At 39.7% G+C, this 14,228-nt stretch overlaps 1 protein-coding gene across 2 annotated transcripts in view; it reads left to right on the top strand.

Annotated features, from left to right (window-relative positions):
- The window catches only part of KIAA1549L (KIAA1549 like), a 77,425-nt gene that overhangs the window by 15,046 nt on the left and 48,151 nt on the right, over positions 1–14,228 (top strand). For both annotated transcript variants that reach the window (XM_086749813.1, XM_086749812.1), the window contains 4 exons: positions 407–558; positions 2,026–2,197; positions 6,602–6,765; positions 12,589–12,779. In XM_086749813.1, the coding sequence (XP_086605939.1) occupies positions 407–558; positions 2,026–2,197; positions 6,602–6,765; positions 12,589–12,779 (679 nt within the window). The remainder of the gene's footprint in view (positions 1–406; positions 559–2,025; positions 2,198–6,601; positions 6,766–12,588; positions 12,780–14,228) is intronic.

The raw sequence follows: 14,228 nt of genomic DNA, 5'->3' as shown, positions 1-14,228 counted from the left end.
AGAATTCAGAACTGCTGGATGAAAAACTGTCGTTTAGTTAACAGGAGCATCTGACGATAAGCGTGAAAACTGGCAGCTCTCAGATAGGTTTTCCCTTACTTTTTACATTGAAGATCATAGATTAGGTGCTTGCTGGAGCCATTTTGGTAAACTGAGGGCCTAAGACTGTTTTTGGAGGATTTTATTCTGACACATCATTGACATTATCAGGGAACAACAGTGCAGGAGCTGAAACAGAAGCACATTATATCCCTGCTGGGAATTTCTGAGGGGGTGTAATTATGTCCAGTTATTTTTTATTCTAATCTAGTCAGTACATCCCTGTCCCAAACTGCCCTGCAGACCACGCGTTACTTCATTTGTCCATCTAAAATGTGCTGATATGTGATTTTCTCCATTCCCACAGTTATTCAAGGGGTTGACATTGCGTTACTGGGACTGAACAATCAGAGCTTTGCGAGGTTAATGGAGCAGCGTTTGGCCCCGCTGTTTATGATGTCCCATCAGCAAGGAAGGCGATTCAAACGTGCCACGACCGTGGGCAGCTACACTGTGCAGGTGGTCAATCCAACATCGACTGAGCCTAGATATGTGTGGAAAAAAGGGGCTTTGTTTGCATGTGTTCTGTCTCAGTTTGGGTGAAAAAACCCCTGTTTAACTGGGTTGAGGTTTCCCATCTTTTTTCATTAATACCAAAGCTGCAAGTGCAAAATGCATGGTGTTACTAATGGTTTTCTTTTTCTAAAGTCAGCCATGTTTGCATGCCTCTCATCTTCTAAAAACTGTCATTAGTTAATCAGTGTTAAAAACCACTATCTCTTTGGTTGCTATGAGGATTGGTACAAAGTACGTATTTTAGCATAAAGTCTCATGTTCAGCATAATGAAGAGTTCCAGGCTTTTGTTCTTAGATTTAAAAAAAGTTTCCTAGGTAACTCAATAAAGCTAGAAATTCTTGTTAAAAAAAAAAAAAATGTATGAAGCAGTCTTTATAGAAGGTTAGTAATCAAATCATGTGACTACAGATCACATTATGAAGTAGAGATTTCAGTCCTGAGTAATTTATTAATCATCTTTCTCTTATTTAGCAACATTTCCCTTTCAGTATTTTGAAACGATCAAGTTTTGTTTTGTCACTAATTTAGCCACCTGATGCTAGTTGTGGGGGATTCAAAGAGGATCTGTCTTCAAAAATTGCATGACAAGTTACTGCTTTTTTTTAATTACGTGATGTTTTTCAGTAATTGCTTGTTGTGAGATATAAAAACAAATTACTACTTTTCTCATTTGCCCACAATTCTGTGTTTTTCCCCACTGAAAGAACTTAAATGAAGGAATATGTTTTTACTTGCCAGAAGTGTGAACCTTTGTAAATTTTCCATGAAAACATGACATATTTTAGTCAATAACATAACGGAGAAGAATAACAAAACTCCTTTTCCCTCCCATCGTTAAAGGTGTTTGACATTTCCTCTAGTCTCAAGAAAGACAGAGGTACAATGTAAAAATTCTGCTGATATTCTGCAGAATAAAATGTAAAAAGCATGGTTCTATTTATTGTCAGTGTGGGATGAAAAATAGTGAGTGTAGAAGTAAAATATGAGGGAATTTTTCCACTGCAACGTTGCAAGTATAATTTTCAGTATTGGGACAGATTTTTAAGAATTCCCTCTTTACAGAGGACTGTAGCATCCAAACATTTGATCCTTTCCTCCTTTTTACTGCATGCTTTTCATAGCATAGGGTTTTACCTTAGGATTATGTTTAAAAAGATTTTAAGAAGGCAGTCAGTCCTCACTAATCTAATAGCCTAGGCTATGAAGGGGAGAAGCTCTGATCCTGTGAGAAAATTTGCATGGAGCCTGTGCTTATATGGGGTCTTGAAGGAGTTCCCTGTGTGCACTGCCTTCAAGTAGCTCCTGGCAGGCTTTGCAGTGGTATAATATAAACACAGTTTATTTACTTTTATTTTTCTCATTTTCTTTTTGTTTGTTTTTTTTTTTTTTTTTTCTCCTCTCCCTGAAAGATGGTAAAAATCCAACGTATTCCAGGACCCAAGGAGCCGGCTGAACTGACATACTATACTTTGTACAATGGGAAACCTTTGCTGGGCACTGCAGCTGCCAAAATTCTGAGTACTGTTGACTCCCAGAGGATGGCCTTGACACTAGGTTATGTTATCCAAGTTCAAGCTGATCGTAAGAGTCCTTTTTAAAATTCTGTGGTTTAGTCTTTTATTTCTTCTATTCTTAATTTCTCATAGTAAATCAAAGCTATGTACCAACTGTTTTTTAGCCAATCACTGGAAGCGCTGCTATACAACTAGTTTGATGCACATACAGTTCTATGAACTGAACAACTTTATAGAACTGTAAAGTCAGAATTAATTCTGATGCTGACGAAACCATGAGACTGCAGGGTAATGACTGCTGGGGCTAAATTGCTATTCAGATAACTTGTCCCAAAGTAAAATATGGGAGCTATCAAAATGTCCCGTATTTCTGACTTGTTTAAAAGAATGTAATAATTTCTGTCTCAAAGGGATTTATTTTTTTTAATAATTGTTTTCAGTAAGACGTTTGTAGAGTGGACCACATGGTTGTTAAAGATATGTTTTAGACAGAAATCAGATAAGTGAAGTTCAGCAGAGCTACTTATGTGTACGGGCAATTTTCAGATTCAAGATATGGTAGCATCATCCAGAATAATGCAGCCAAAAAAAGTAATCCACTCGCAAAAAGTAAAGTGTTTTTGAATTTCTCTTTTAAGACTTGCATCACTTACTGAGTGATTGTGGGCACAGGTGTCTTCTTAAATTTTTATTTTTTAATTCCTGTATAGTTGACTCACAGTCATAAACTTGTGGAGATTGGAGGTTTTTTCTGCAATAACAGCTTAATGTATGAATCAATGCCTTTAGCTGACTGAATCTCTCCATTTTGCGAAGATATTTATCCAGATGGAATTAAAATTATATAGTGGACTTCTGTACTGGATCTCCTTATTGGCTTAACAGCATATAACATGGGGCTCCCTGGTGCCATTATTTCTGCCTGAAGGAGTAGTGATCCTGAAATAATTACATATAATGGTGATAGAAAAAGAAGGAACCACTGTAATAAGTAATCAACGTATCATCCATAAACATGTGATTGATTTAGAAGAATAAAGTATGATATAATTTCCAGAGAATGCACTGTATACTGTACCAAATCCTTAATTTTATCATGGTCTGTTACTGACTTTAATTGGACTAAAACCAGGAATCTCCATTCCTGCTCCCATGAAGTCTAGTATTTAAGTTCTAAATGACTTTGTTTTCCATGATAATATTTATTTAATATAAGTTTTGCTGAAGTAACTATAGATAATATATATCAGTTTCCTAACTCTTTGTGCAGTTTTGTGATTTATATAACTACTTAGGTAATTATATGACATCTGCTGCTCATGATCTAACTTTGTACTTCCGTGGTCTGATAAAGCAGCCTTGTTTAATCTGTAGATTTTCATACAAGTTAAATATGCACAGAATACTGTAAGAAGAGAATATACAGAAATTGAAATTATGACCTCAGGTAACTGAGATTCTGAAGCTAGAGTATTTGAAATGTAGGAGATGGTTCTATCTTTATACCTTATTATAGAAAAAATCAACTTCTTTCGTTTTGGACATGGTATTTGTAGTCTTTCGTTGTATTCCCAAAGAAAATACTTTGTGTGCATTTCATTTTTACTCATTATAATATCTGTTATAGCAGAATGAAAAGTTCTCTACCAAAATGCAGTAAGAAAAGACATCTGCCCTCAGGACCTCGCAGTCTGGGTAGACAAGACAGATGAATAATAACAAAAAATATGGATGTTTCTGTTTTAGAAGTGAGGGACTGAGTTATAGCAAAATGAAAGGCTTGCTTCAAAATCCACTGAAGTCTTAAGTTGAATGAACCATGGATTGACTTCATTTTACATTGGAAGCTGGTAACTGAATTAAAGATGTAAATCAGGATTCCTAAATGCCTATCTTATTACACATAAGGTCATAATTTCCTCTGTGTTCCCTAGAAAGAAGAATAATTTTTCAACAACTGTTTGCTGCTCCCACAACAGCAATCTATAATTATAATTGCTATTATCTGATAAAATTCAGGTTCAGTTTCCTTCACCACACTCCAAACTAAATGCCCAAAGTCAAGAATTTAGAATTATGCAAGTCTATTGAAGTGAACCTTGAAAGGCTTCAACCTGGCTTTTTGGACAGTCTTTAAGCATCCCATTACTGTTACACTGTGTGCAAGGTATGTACCTAATGATGCTATTCCTACATCACCCAACAACCTACGCTGGCTTTGCAAAAAGTTGTGGATTTACACAGAAAATAGGCTCAAGTTTCATACAGACTTTCGGCTGGCTTTTGTAACTGCTGTTGAACAAATGGTAAGCGTTTGAAGTCTGATTCTGAAAGATGATGAGTGTCTCTGACAGCTAATAAGCTCAATGACATTTGAAAGTGCTAGTCCCTTAGGAAATGGGAAAGACTGCTTTACGCTGATATTCTCACAATTGCCTGTCCACACCACCAACCAGTGGACATGGGAAAATAGAGACAGCACTGTGAAGTCCACAAAATATTTTACTAAAACTAAAAACAGCATCATAAGGAGATTATCTGGTGTTTTTCCAGAAAAAAATTAAGTGAGAAAATCAGGGATGTGTCACAGGAGAATCTTTTATGTGTGTACGAGTTGAGGGTTCATACTAAGAGACTTTATTCTGATAAAATGGAATCAAAAATGTTTTAGCATCACTGCATTTCTGAAGTGTACCATTTTCCTGATGCCTTTATTAATATATCTGCAAGTAGCTCTTTCCAGCCTCCTCATTTCCCCTCCTTCAGAAACAATAAATTCATTTTGACCTTAACTATGATAAAGTCTTTCTAGAGCACAAGAGAAGAATTTCCTTTATTGCCCTGTTGATATTGATAATAACTATTAGCGTGTGTTTTGATTTTGTTTAGTGAGGGGGGGCCTGAGGTGGTAGCTTCTGTAGGAAACTGCTGGAAGTTGCTCCCCTTTGTTCAGTGGACTCGGCCGAGCCCAGGGCGGACCTGCTGCTGGCCAAGGCCGAGCCGATTGGTAGCAGAATGTTCCGTGATAATGCCTCTGCGATAAGGTATTTAAGAAGGGATTTAAGATGTGAAGAAGCTGAGTGGGGGCAGAGGTGCAGAGGGGAGGCGCAGGCCTCACGGGCCTTGCAGGCCTCACCCTCTGGCCTCCCACTGGGCAGCCAACTGGGCCTGACTCGGCCCGGCCTGGCTGCAAGAAGTGGAGAGGAGATGAGATGGATGATGTGAAGAGATTCTGAGAGGCGTCTGCCAGCCTGTTGTGAAGAACTTTTCTTGTGAAAGGAACGGCTGCAGACGCCAAGGTCAGTTCAGAAGGAGGGGGAGGAGTAATGCGGCTCCTGGCCAAGATTCCCCTGCAGCCTGTGGTGCCGACCATGGTGGAGCAGGTTGTCCCCCTGCAGCCCATGGAGGCCCATGGAGGAGCAGAGATCCACTTGGAGCCCGTGAAGGACCCCACATCAGGGGAGGTGGATGCCTGAAGAAGGCTGTGGCCTGTGGAGGGCCCGCTGGGGCAGCTGTTCTGGAGGGACTGCACCCCGTGGAAGAGATGACCCACGCCGGAGCAGTTTCACCAAAGGACTGTGGCCCGTGGGAGGGACTCCATGCTGGAGCAGGGGAGGAATGTGAGGAGTTCTTCCCCCATCCATGAAGCAGCAGCGTAAAACAACATGTGATGAACTGACCGCAACCCCCATTCCCTCTTCCCCCCAGTGCCGCTCAGAGGGGGGAAGGTAGTAGAGATAATGTTAAGCTTGGGAAGAGGGAGGGGTAGGGGAAAGGTTATCTTGTTCTCTGTCTCATTATCCTGCTGTTTGTAGTAATAAATGAATAGTTTTCCTCAGGTTGACTCTGTTTTGCCCATAACAGTAACGTTAAGGATTTTCTCCCCATCCTTATCTCAAACCTCAAGCCTTTTTTCCTTATATTATCTCCCCCTGTTCTCTTGGAGGCTGGGGGGAGTGAGAGAGAGACTGCGTAGTCTGGTCCCGATTGGGACTGAACTACGACAGCGTGCTTACCTTCATTGTTCTTGAAAAAACTCTCCTGGTTTACTCTTGCTGAGCCAGTAAGTCTTTGACACCAGGTGTGGACTCCGTGTGTATAAATTTAACACACATGCTACCTTACTATAAGTTGGTTTTGTGTTTGAAAAATAATTAAGGATGTATTACTTTTACTTTTTTTTTTGTTTATTCTCTAAATGAACCATTGGACTGATCTCTAACATGGCATCTCTAGCATTTCACTTTGGAGTTGATGGCTGTAACTAAGTAAAATAAGAGAGCCCAGGGGTTTGTGAATTCAACGGTACTGTTGATTCATTTTCTTAAAGGATACAAAGGTATAGCTAGATTACTAACAATGCTTTTATACTAGTTATTCTATGGAGCCAGTTGAAGACTGTTTTGGAAGCAATTTAAATCTTGCGTTTGCACAGTCAAACCTACCAACATTGGTTTGCAATTTTCTGTAGCTGTGGTGAAGAACCCCCCGAACAACCTGTGGATCATTGCAGCGGTGCTGGCTCCCATTGCTGTGGTGACGGTTATCATCATCATCATCACAGCGGTTCTGTGCAGAAAGAACAAGAACGACTTCAAACCAGACACCATGATGAACCTGCCTCAGAGAGCTAAAGTGAGTGACTGATCTCCAGATCCAAGATGTCCATTTGCTTTCTGAGGTTTTAACTGTGTTTCTCTGCTGGATGTAGTTGAAGGATGTTTGGAATTGAAATGGCCATTACTTACAGGTTGGATCTTTGCACTTCTCTGTCCTTGTTACTGCCGATCACAGCAATTGCCCTTCTGTTTTACTTAGGACTCATCAACTTCCTTTACCGCTTGTACCTTGCCGCATAGGTAGCACTGACAGAATAACCAAGGCACTGAGCCATTAGGGCTGAGTAGGCTTTACTCAGGGCAGTTGCTTCCTTCATAAAGTTGAGGAATTGGGATATCATGCCTAGGCGTTGTCAGCAGCACGTCTCCTGTAGGACCTCATTCTCCAACCCATGACCTGAGCTGCTCCAACTTGCTGTGCATGGCAATGTCTGAAGCTCTGGGCTTTGGCAGGAGTTCAGACCTGCTCCTGAGCACAGGTTCTCCACCCAACTGCTAATCCAGAAAAATCTTTCTGTGAATTTTTTTTGGGAAATTTCTCCCACTGCTGGTGTGTGGTGTTTTTTTGGTGTTTTTTTTTCTTTTTTTTTCCCCCCAGATGTTTTGGACTTTCTAATTTATTTATGGATATTGTTGATTGGGTTTAGAACAATTACATTTTCCTTAAATTTACTGACCCATATCAATTATAGGACTTTTTTTTTTTCCAAATCAAATGTGTTTCCAGTTTGATTTCTGTCTCTAACAGAAAAATGTGACAGAACACTGATTTGTCTCTGTAGTGGAAAAAGTCTGCCTTCTTAATTCTGCTATTAAATGGTTCTTGAACAAGGCCACTTGAACAGGAGTTTTTTAGCCTACAAAGTGTGTGTATAAGTCATACTGCTCGTTCACCCTTTTAGCTGGCTTTGTTCTTTTACACTGGCATGGGATTGAAATGATAATTTTTCTTCTTTGGTTTCTTAGTGCTACAGACAGCAGGATTATTGTCATTTCAGCTCTATTGCTTCTGCTGAAAAATGTAGATTGGAAGGAATGTTGAAGGGAGGCATGATGCATATGACAGCTTTCTCATCTTAGGTTAGCTGCAGATGGGTGCAGCTGGTGCCAGTTGGAAAAAGACATTTCTATCAAAAATGATACAAAAAAGAAATTTCCATTTGAGTTCTAGTATGCTCATCTATTTATCCAGTCTTACCAAACTAGTGTTAAGACTAGATCTGCAGAAGTGAAACAAGCAATATCACAAACACAAACAAAAATTAATACCACTGCGTTGATATCATGTAAAGTCCCATTGAAACCTCTAAAATGCAGATCATGCTTTATTTAGGGGCTGTTGCAAACACCAAGCACCACTTGGTTCCCAGTCTTAGTCCCAGCTATAGGATAAAAATGAGACTACATTTGTACATGGTTTTAAGCTCGCCATCATTATAGGGCGCCTTACAGTTGAAGAAAGTTGCTATTGAGAAGAAAAGACTGCTAGTTGAAGCTGCAGCATGGAAAAAAACTTGAAAGTATTTTAATATTTCATAGTTGTTATTCCAAAAAGAAAGAGAAAGTTGAACCTTTATTTCCTGAGAAATCAGATTTAATCAGGCTGTAAGGTACATGGTCAGGTTAAAACCTGTTCAGTCAAGTTATGTTTGTATCAGCAGCCAATGTGGTCAGACAAGAGTTGGATCTGTACAACGAAACAACTGATGCTGAGCTCCCGGCATCCACACTATGCTTGTTTCAGGAGATTTTCCTGCAGACTTGCTCACATTTGCAACTGGAGTGCAGTAGTCCGCTTCTAGAGCGCATTTCCCCTTTTGGAGTATATTTTGAGTCTCCATAAAATTTAATTTAATTCATTATATAAAAAGTGATGCACTTCAAAATGAACGCTAAATTGATTTTTCGCTTATTTGCACAGTGATGGGTCCATCAAAAATGTTCAGCCAGGTCTAGTTTAGGGTATGTGCTGGTATACGGACTGTGGAAGATAAATTCTGCAGTGGGATTGGGAATGGACTGGTTCTGTCATTCCTGATTTCAGCATAGTTACTTGAAATAAGGCTAAGAAACGTATTTTGGGAAGATAATGAAATAAGGCCATTTTGAAAAGAACAGTTTTATTTTCAATTCCAGTGTTAGGGATATCAGGCAGAGTGGTAATTACTTGAACTGTAACTGCTACTTTTCATGCAGTTTGGCAATACAAATAGCTGCTGGGCACGTATCTGTATCACATTTTACATGAATATATTGTATTTCATGGCTTAGAAAAGTGCCCGCGACTACTCGATGCTGAATCTGTTCTGTAAGTGGAGTCACAGCAGAGTGATTTTTAGTTTAAGAAACAGCTTTAATATTTTGTTTCTGTGTGTTTTTTCTGATTTGCTGTTGAATCACTGGAGCGATTTTTTTAATACCTTTTGAATATCCAACAAGCAGTGTAGAGAGGAAAAAAGAATATTATGGGATACCCACAACCCTGGATTTCGGCTAGTTTTGTTTTCAGTGGTGCCGTTTTATGTGTTCAGATTTCAAAAGTCCTGTACCAAGGGGACTGGCAGAGAGCAGAGCTGCCTGTTCATCGCCGCAGTCCTGTCACTGCCGGGAGCAGCGGGAGGCTGTGGGTCCTCGCAGAGCAGAGCTGCCTGCCACCTCCCTCCAGAAGCTCCATCCTGCGCCCGCGGGATAGGATGCACGAACACAGCATGGAGGGGTAACGAAACATTTAGTGTTAAATATCCTTCTGTAGCTGGGGGAGGTGATGTAATGTGACAGCAGGGGTGCTGCCTGTGCCTGGTAATTAAGGAATGACTTTTTGGTTGTAACAGACTGAAGGCTAAATAAATGAAGTTTGAGAAATGACCTCTCGTACATAGTGTAGTTGATAGTGTCTTTCTTAGGAATTGTGCTGCTTTTCTGAATTGCCTTAGCAGTCAGGGACATCTGGACTAAGTTGCAGGGAAAAGGGACTGTTACAGTTTTTTTTGCAATTGACTCTCCAGTGGTAAAATTAAAAGTAGTATACGTTCAGATTGGTGAAATTCTGGTTGGAATTCATTTTAATGTTTTTATTTTGAGATACTGTTTTTACTTTGAGGTTTTGGATAGCTGTTAGCTTTTACCTCCCTTGCTCTCTAACTCACAGCATGCTTTTCTAAAGGCTGTAATCTGATTTGTCACCTTTCCTTTCTTTTAGAGCATGAAAGAATAAGCTTGCAGGTAAACAGAGATAAGATCTGCAGTCTAAAACCTGCAAGCAAAAGCAAATACTGCAGGCCATGAGAAGACAACCACTATCAATTTGATAAAGGGCATGGGGGAAAAAAGATCAGAGAAACTGTTTGTGTACCTGATTATATATGTAGAGGGGAGGGGCTGATCATCCTTTTTAATTTTCTTTTATTTTCTTTTATTTTCTTTTTTCTTTCTTCTTTTTTTTTAATATTAATGTCTTTTTTTATGATCATTACAAGGAAAAAAGTCCCATAAACATCTCCCTATGTTCAGTCTGCCCTTTGCCAGGCAGTGTAATTTAATGGTCTCATAATTCATTTATTATTTCAGAAGCAGTATTGAAATCCTAGTCCTTCAGTCTTTCTCAGTGTTGTGGCCGTATTGGACATCTATACTTGCAGTGCTTCAGCAGTGCCTGATCGTGATTTAGTCTTGCCAGTTCCCTTCAGGGGTGGTAAAGCCATCTGCTCCTGTGGGCTTTTACAGAGCAGGGTTCCAAGATCAAATTTTATTTAACGCAGTATGTCCGCTGATGAGGATGGCTTTTTCAGCTCTTCCTTTAATGCAGTTTGTTACTAGACATGGTGGTAAGTAGAATTGAGATTAAAATAATCCTTCATTTTCTTCCTTTGGCAGATCCAAACTGGGACTCAGCAGAGCTCTGCAGAAATTCTTGTGTTCTGCTGCTTCTGGTTTGGTTTTGCTTGTTTTTGTTCTTTTTTTTTTTTTTTTAATAAGGTATGAAGTATAGGTTGTAACTTCTACTCTTTCAAAGGCATAAAGGGAGAAATAACCAATTTAATTACTATTCTCTTTTGTTATCTTTTTTTTTTTTGCAGAATAACTAGAATGGTTTTGGCTAACAGCTAATATAGATAATAATGTCGGAAAATATTATTTTAGTAAAAAATATTACCATCTAGGGTGATGTGTAGTAGTTGTTTGTAGCTGTCCTTCACACAACTTCTGCTTCCTCTTTCTTCATTCCCTTCCCTTTCTTAGTTTCCTCCTTTTGTAGCTAATTTGGTGGCTGTTTTTGTGGTACCCTGCCTTTGGAGGAGGGCAAGCAGAAGGCTTCATCGGGGGCGATATCATAATGACGTGCCATGGGTGGTGATGGTGAACTGGCATTTCTCTGATACGTTGCAGGTTCCATCGTGGTAATGTGTGGAGATATCTGCTCTCCCAAATCAGCATCAGCCCAGGTAGCATTTCCTTAATGCACTTACCAGAGGAATACTGAAGTCCATGAGCACATAGGAAATCAGCAACCTCAGATCAAATATTGGGAATGTGATGCAGATCGCCGTAAACAAAAAGCATGTTTTGTTTTGAAAAATAAAAGACAGCTCCTTTTTTTTTTTTTCAGACTGAGATAGCCTATGAAATTTATCTGTATTTATAGCTATAGCCTAGATTTAGTAAGGGACAGAACAAGAGAATCATTTTTTTGTTTTATCCAGCTGATTTTCTTCTGGAACTATAATTTTCAATGACAACATGACAGGAACCTGAGAGACACTTCAGGTATTAACTGTCTAATTCAGATGTGTTTTCCAAAGTATGTTTGAGGGTGAAAATCACCATTGCTCACCTTTGAAGTGTTTTATGGTGCTTTTTTAGCATTCTGTCAATACTCTTTGTACCTCAGGAAGAGCATCCTTCCAGTTTTTGGTCAATTAATTCGATGTAGTCTCGCAAGAACATTTTTATATGTTACATAGTTTTTTTTCCAGAGGTGGTTCAGGAACTTCTTTGAGTGATTGACTGTTGGGTTGGTTTTTTTTTTTTTTTTTTCAGTCTCTCTTTTTTCCAATAGAAGATGCAATTTGGAAAGTAAAGTTTTACTTAAATGCTTTAATTTTTCCATTAAGAGAATGCACCTTCCTGTGACTGCTTTGCCCAGAAGGCATGTATCAGTTCTGCTTGTTCCTTGCAAAGGCAGCAGGGAAAGCCTGGCCGGGCTGCGGGGCAGGAGAGGCAGGGCACACAGCCCTCGGCTGCCTTGCTGCAAGGCTCTTGCAAATGCAACTTCCCGAGAGAAACAAGTGAAGTCAATAACAACCTTCCCAGTAGGCAGCTAGCAAGCCAGGGGAAATATAATTTCAGTGATCTGCAAAAGATCATTTTCTGGAAAATGTTGCCCATGAAATTTTTATATGTGCCTTTTTTACTTTGTCTTGATTTGGAATAAATTACTCCCATCCTCTTCAGAGATTTTTTTTCATAGAGAAAGTTTTCTATTTTCTCTATGGGCTTATTTTTCTCCCTCCTATTTTTTTATTTCTTCTCTATGTTCACTCTTCCATTGTCTGTTAAAGGAATTTCTGGGGGTGTTTCAGAAGGGTAAGAAAGGTTAGCCAACATCAATTTTATGATAAATAATCATGTAAAAAATATGTGGAATGGAGATCTCATCAGAAAATTGCTTTGTTGGGCATTCATATTGCAATCTCCATATTTTGACCTGTAGCTTATGTAATTCAAGACAGTAAAGAGTAGTGGAAAATTTTATATTGAAGTGGAAATTTTGTATTAACATGCTGGAAACTTCTTTTTTTCCTCCTACTTTTTTTTTTTTTTTTTTTTTTTTTTTTTTCAGCCAGTACAAGGCTTTGACTATGCCAAGCAACACTTAGGTCAGCAGGGAGCTGAAGATGAGGTTTTACCTGTAACTCAGGAGACTGTCGTACTTCCACTTCCAGTTAGAGATGCTCCTGCCTCCCAGGAGAGAGAAATTACTCAGGATGGGAGCACCATCAAAACTGCCAAATCCAACGAAACAAGGAAAAGGTACGGACTGGCATGTTTCTGGAGCTGGGTGGAAATGGGTACATACTGCTGTTTGCTTAGGAAGAAAACTCTAAGGTTTGGCACCCAGGATCTGTGTGTGGCAGATGGTTTCTCCATGATGTATTCTTGGCATAACACTGGTCTGTGCTGGATGTGTAAGATTACTGCAAAATGCAAGATAAAATGAGGTGAGGTCTTCATAGATTGTACATGCATAGAGGAGGTAAATGGGAAGTGGCTTTCAGATGCAAGCTGATGTTGTACAAGAGATGAACAAACAAAACATGGGATCTGGAGAATGAACACTGATCATTTCTCAAGTGAAGCAAAAGACGGGACCTCAGCCACTCTAAGTTGATATAGCTCCGCTGACACTCTGTCACTCCAGAATTGGACCCAATGTTTTTGTTAGCAGAAGGGCCTAAACATCCACTAAATTATGCAAGACCTCTAGATCCAAAGCTTCTACAGCAGGAAAAAACTTTTGAGAGTGTAAGAATAGACTAGATGACGTCAGTGTCTAGGGTAAAATGTCCAGGGTTTGCAGTTTCTTCATAGTAAGTCTACAGGGTCGTAGGATCACAGATCCCACAGGAAGTCCCCAGGAAGTTATCTAACTCTTCCTCTTGTCCGCTGCAGGGTCAAATACAGCCTTAACTGAATTTTATCTACCTTTTTTTAAAGTCTTCCAGTGGTAGGATGACCACAGCCTCCTCAAGCAATCTGTTATTCGCTGCCTTTCCCATTAGGAAGTTTTACCTCATGTCTACCCTGAATCCTCCTCAGAATAGCTGAAGGTCACTATTTGTTGTCTCAGTCATCTCAGGCAGGGAAAGCACATTATCCCTTTATCCTAGCTGTTCTGCATGCTTCAAGTCCATTCTTCCGTGACTCGCTCTTTTGACATTTATTTAGAGTGGAGGATCATCAACTTTTTATTGCTGAAGAATGACACTGAAGGGAATAGAGGAAAATAAAACTGTTAGGTAGACAGCCTGAATAGAGGTACCAGCTGTTGTTTAGTTCACTGGCATCACACAGTCCTTGCTTCTTGAAGTGTCTTGATAACATAAAAGAAAATTATCTGACGAGTGCGGAGAAATTCTACAGAAAATCAAATCTCCATAGTTGTCACCTCATCTTGTATTTGTCAATGCACAATGGTGTTTACCCCTTTGGAGTAATGGAAAAGCTTGGAAAACTCAGCGCAGTATTGCTGTGTACTGTGACAGGGACGCACTGGAGCCATCTGCGCTGGAAGGTGTCTGCCTGCACGGCACGGGGCTGGAGGATCTGGCGCTGCTGCTCTTCATGGGAGGTAGACCTCCCTGTTGGTCATAAACTGACATTTTCCCCACAGGAAAATGGAACCAGAGGAATCCTGACCTGGCATATCTGTTTTAGCATACTTCTCTGGTTGTGTAGTGCCTCACCTAGAATACGGAGAGA

The sequence above is a fragment of the Chlamydotis macqueenii genome, chromosome 5 (genome assembly GCF_036417535.1).
Source record: "Chlamydotis macqueenii isolate bChlMac1 chromosome 5, bChlMac1.mat, whole genome shotgun sequence".
Classification (NCBI taxonomy): Eukaryota; Metazoa; Chordata; class Aves; order Otidiformes; family Otididae; genus Chlamydotis; species Chlamydotis macqueenii.
This window is presented reverse-complemented; position numbering and strand designations above follow the sequence as displayed.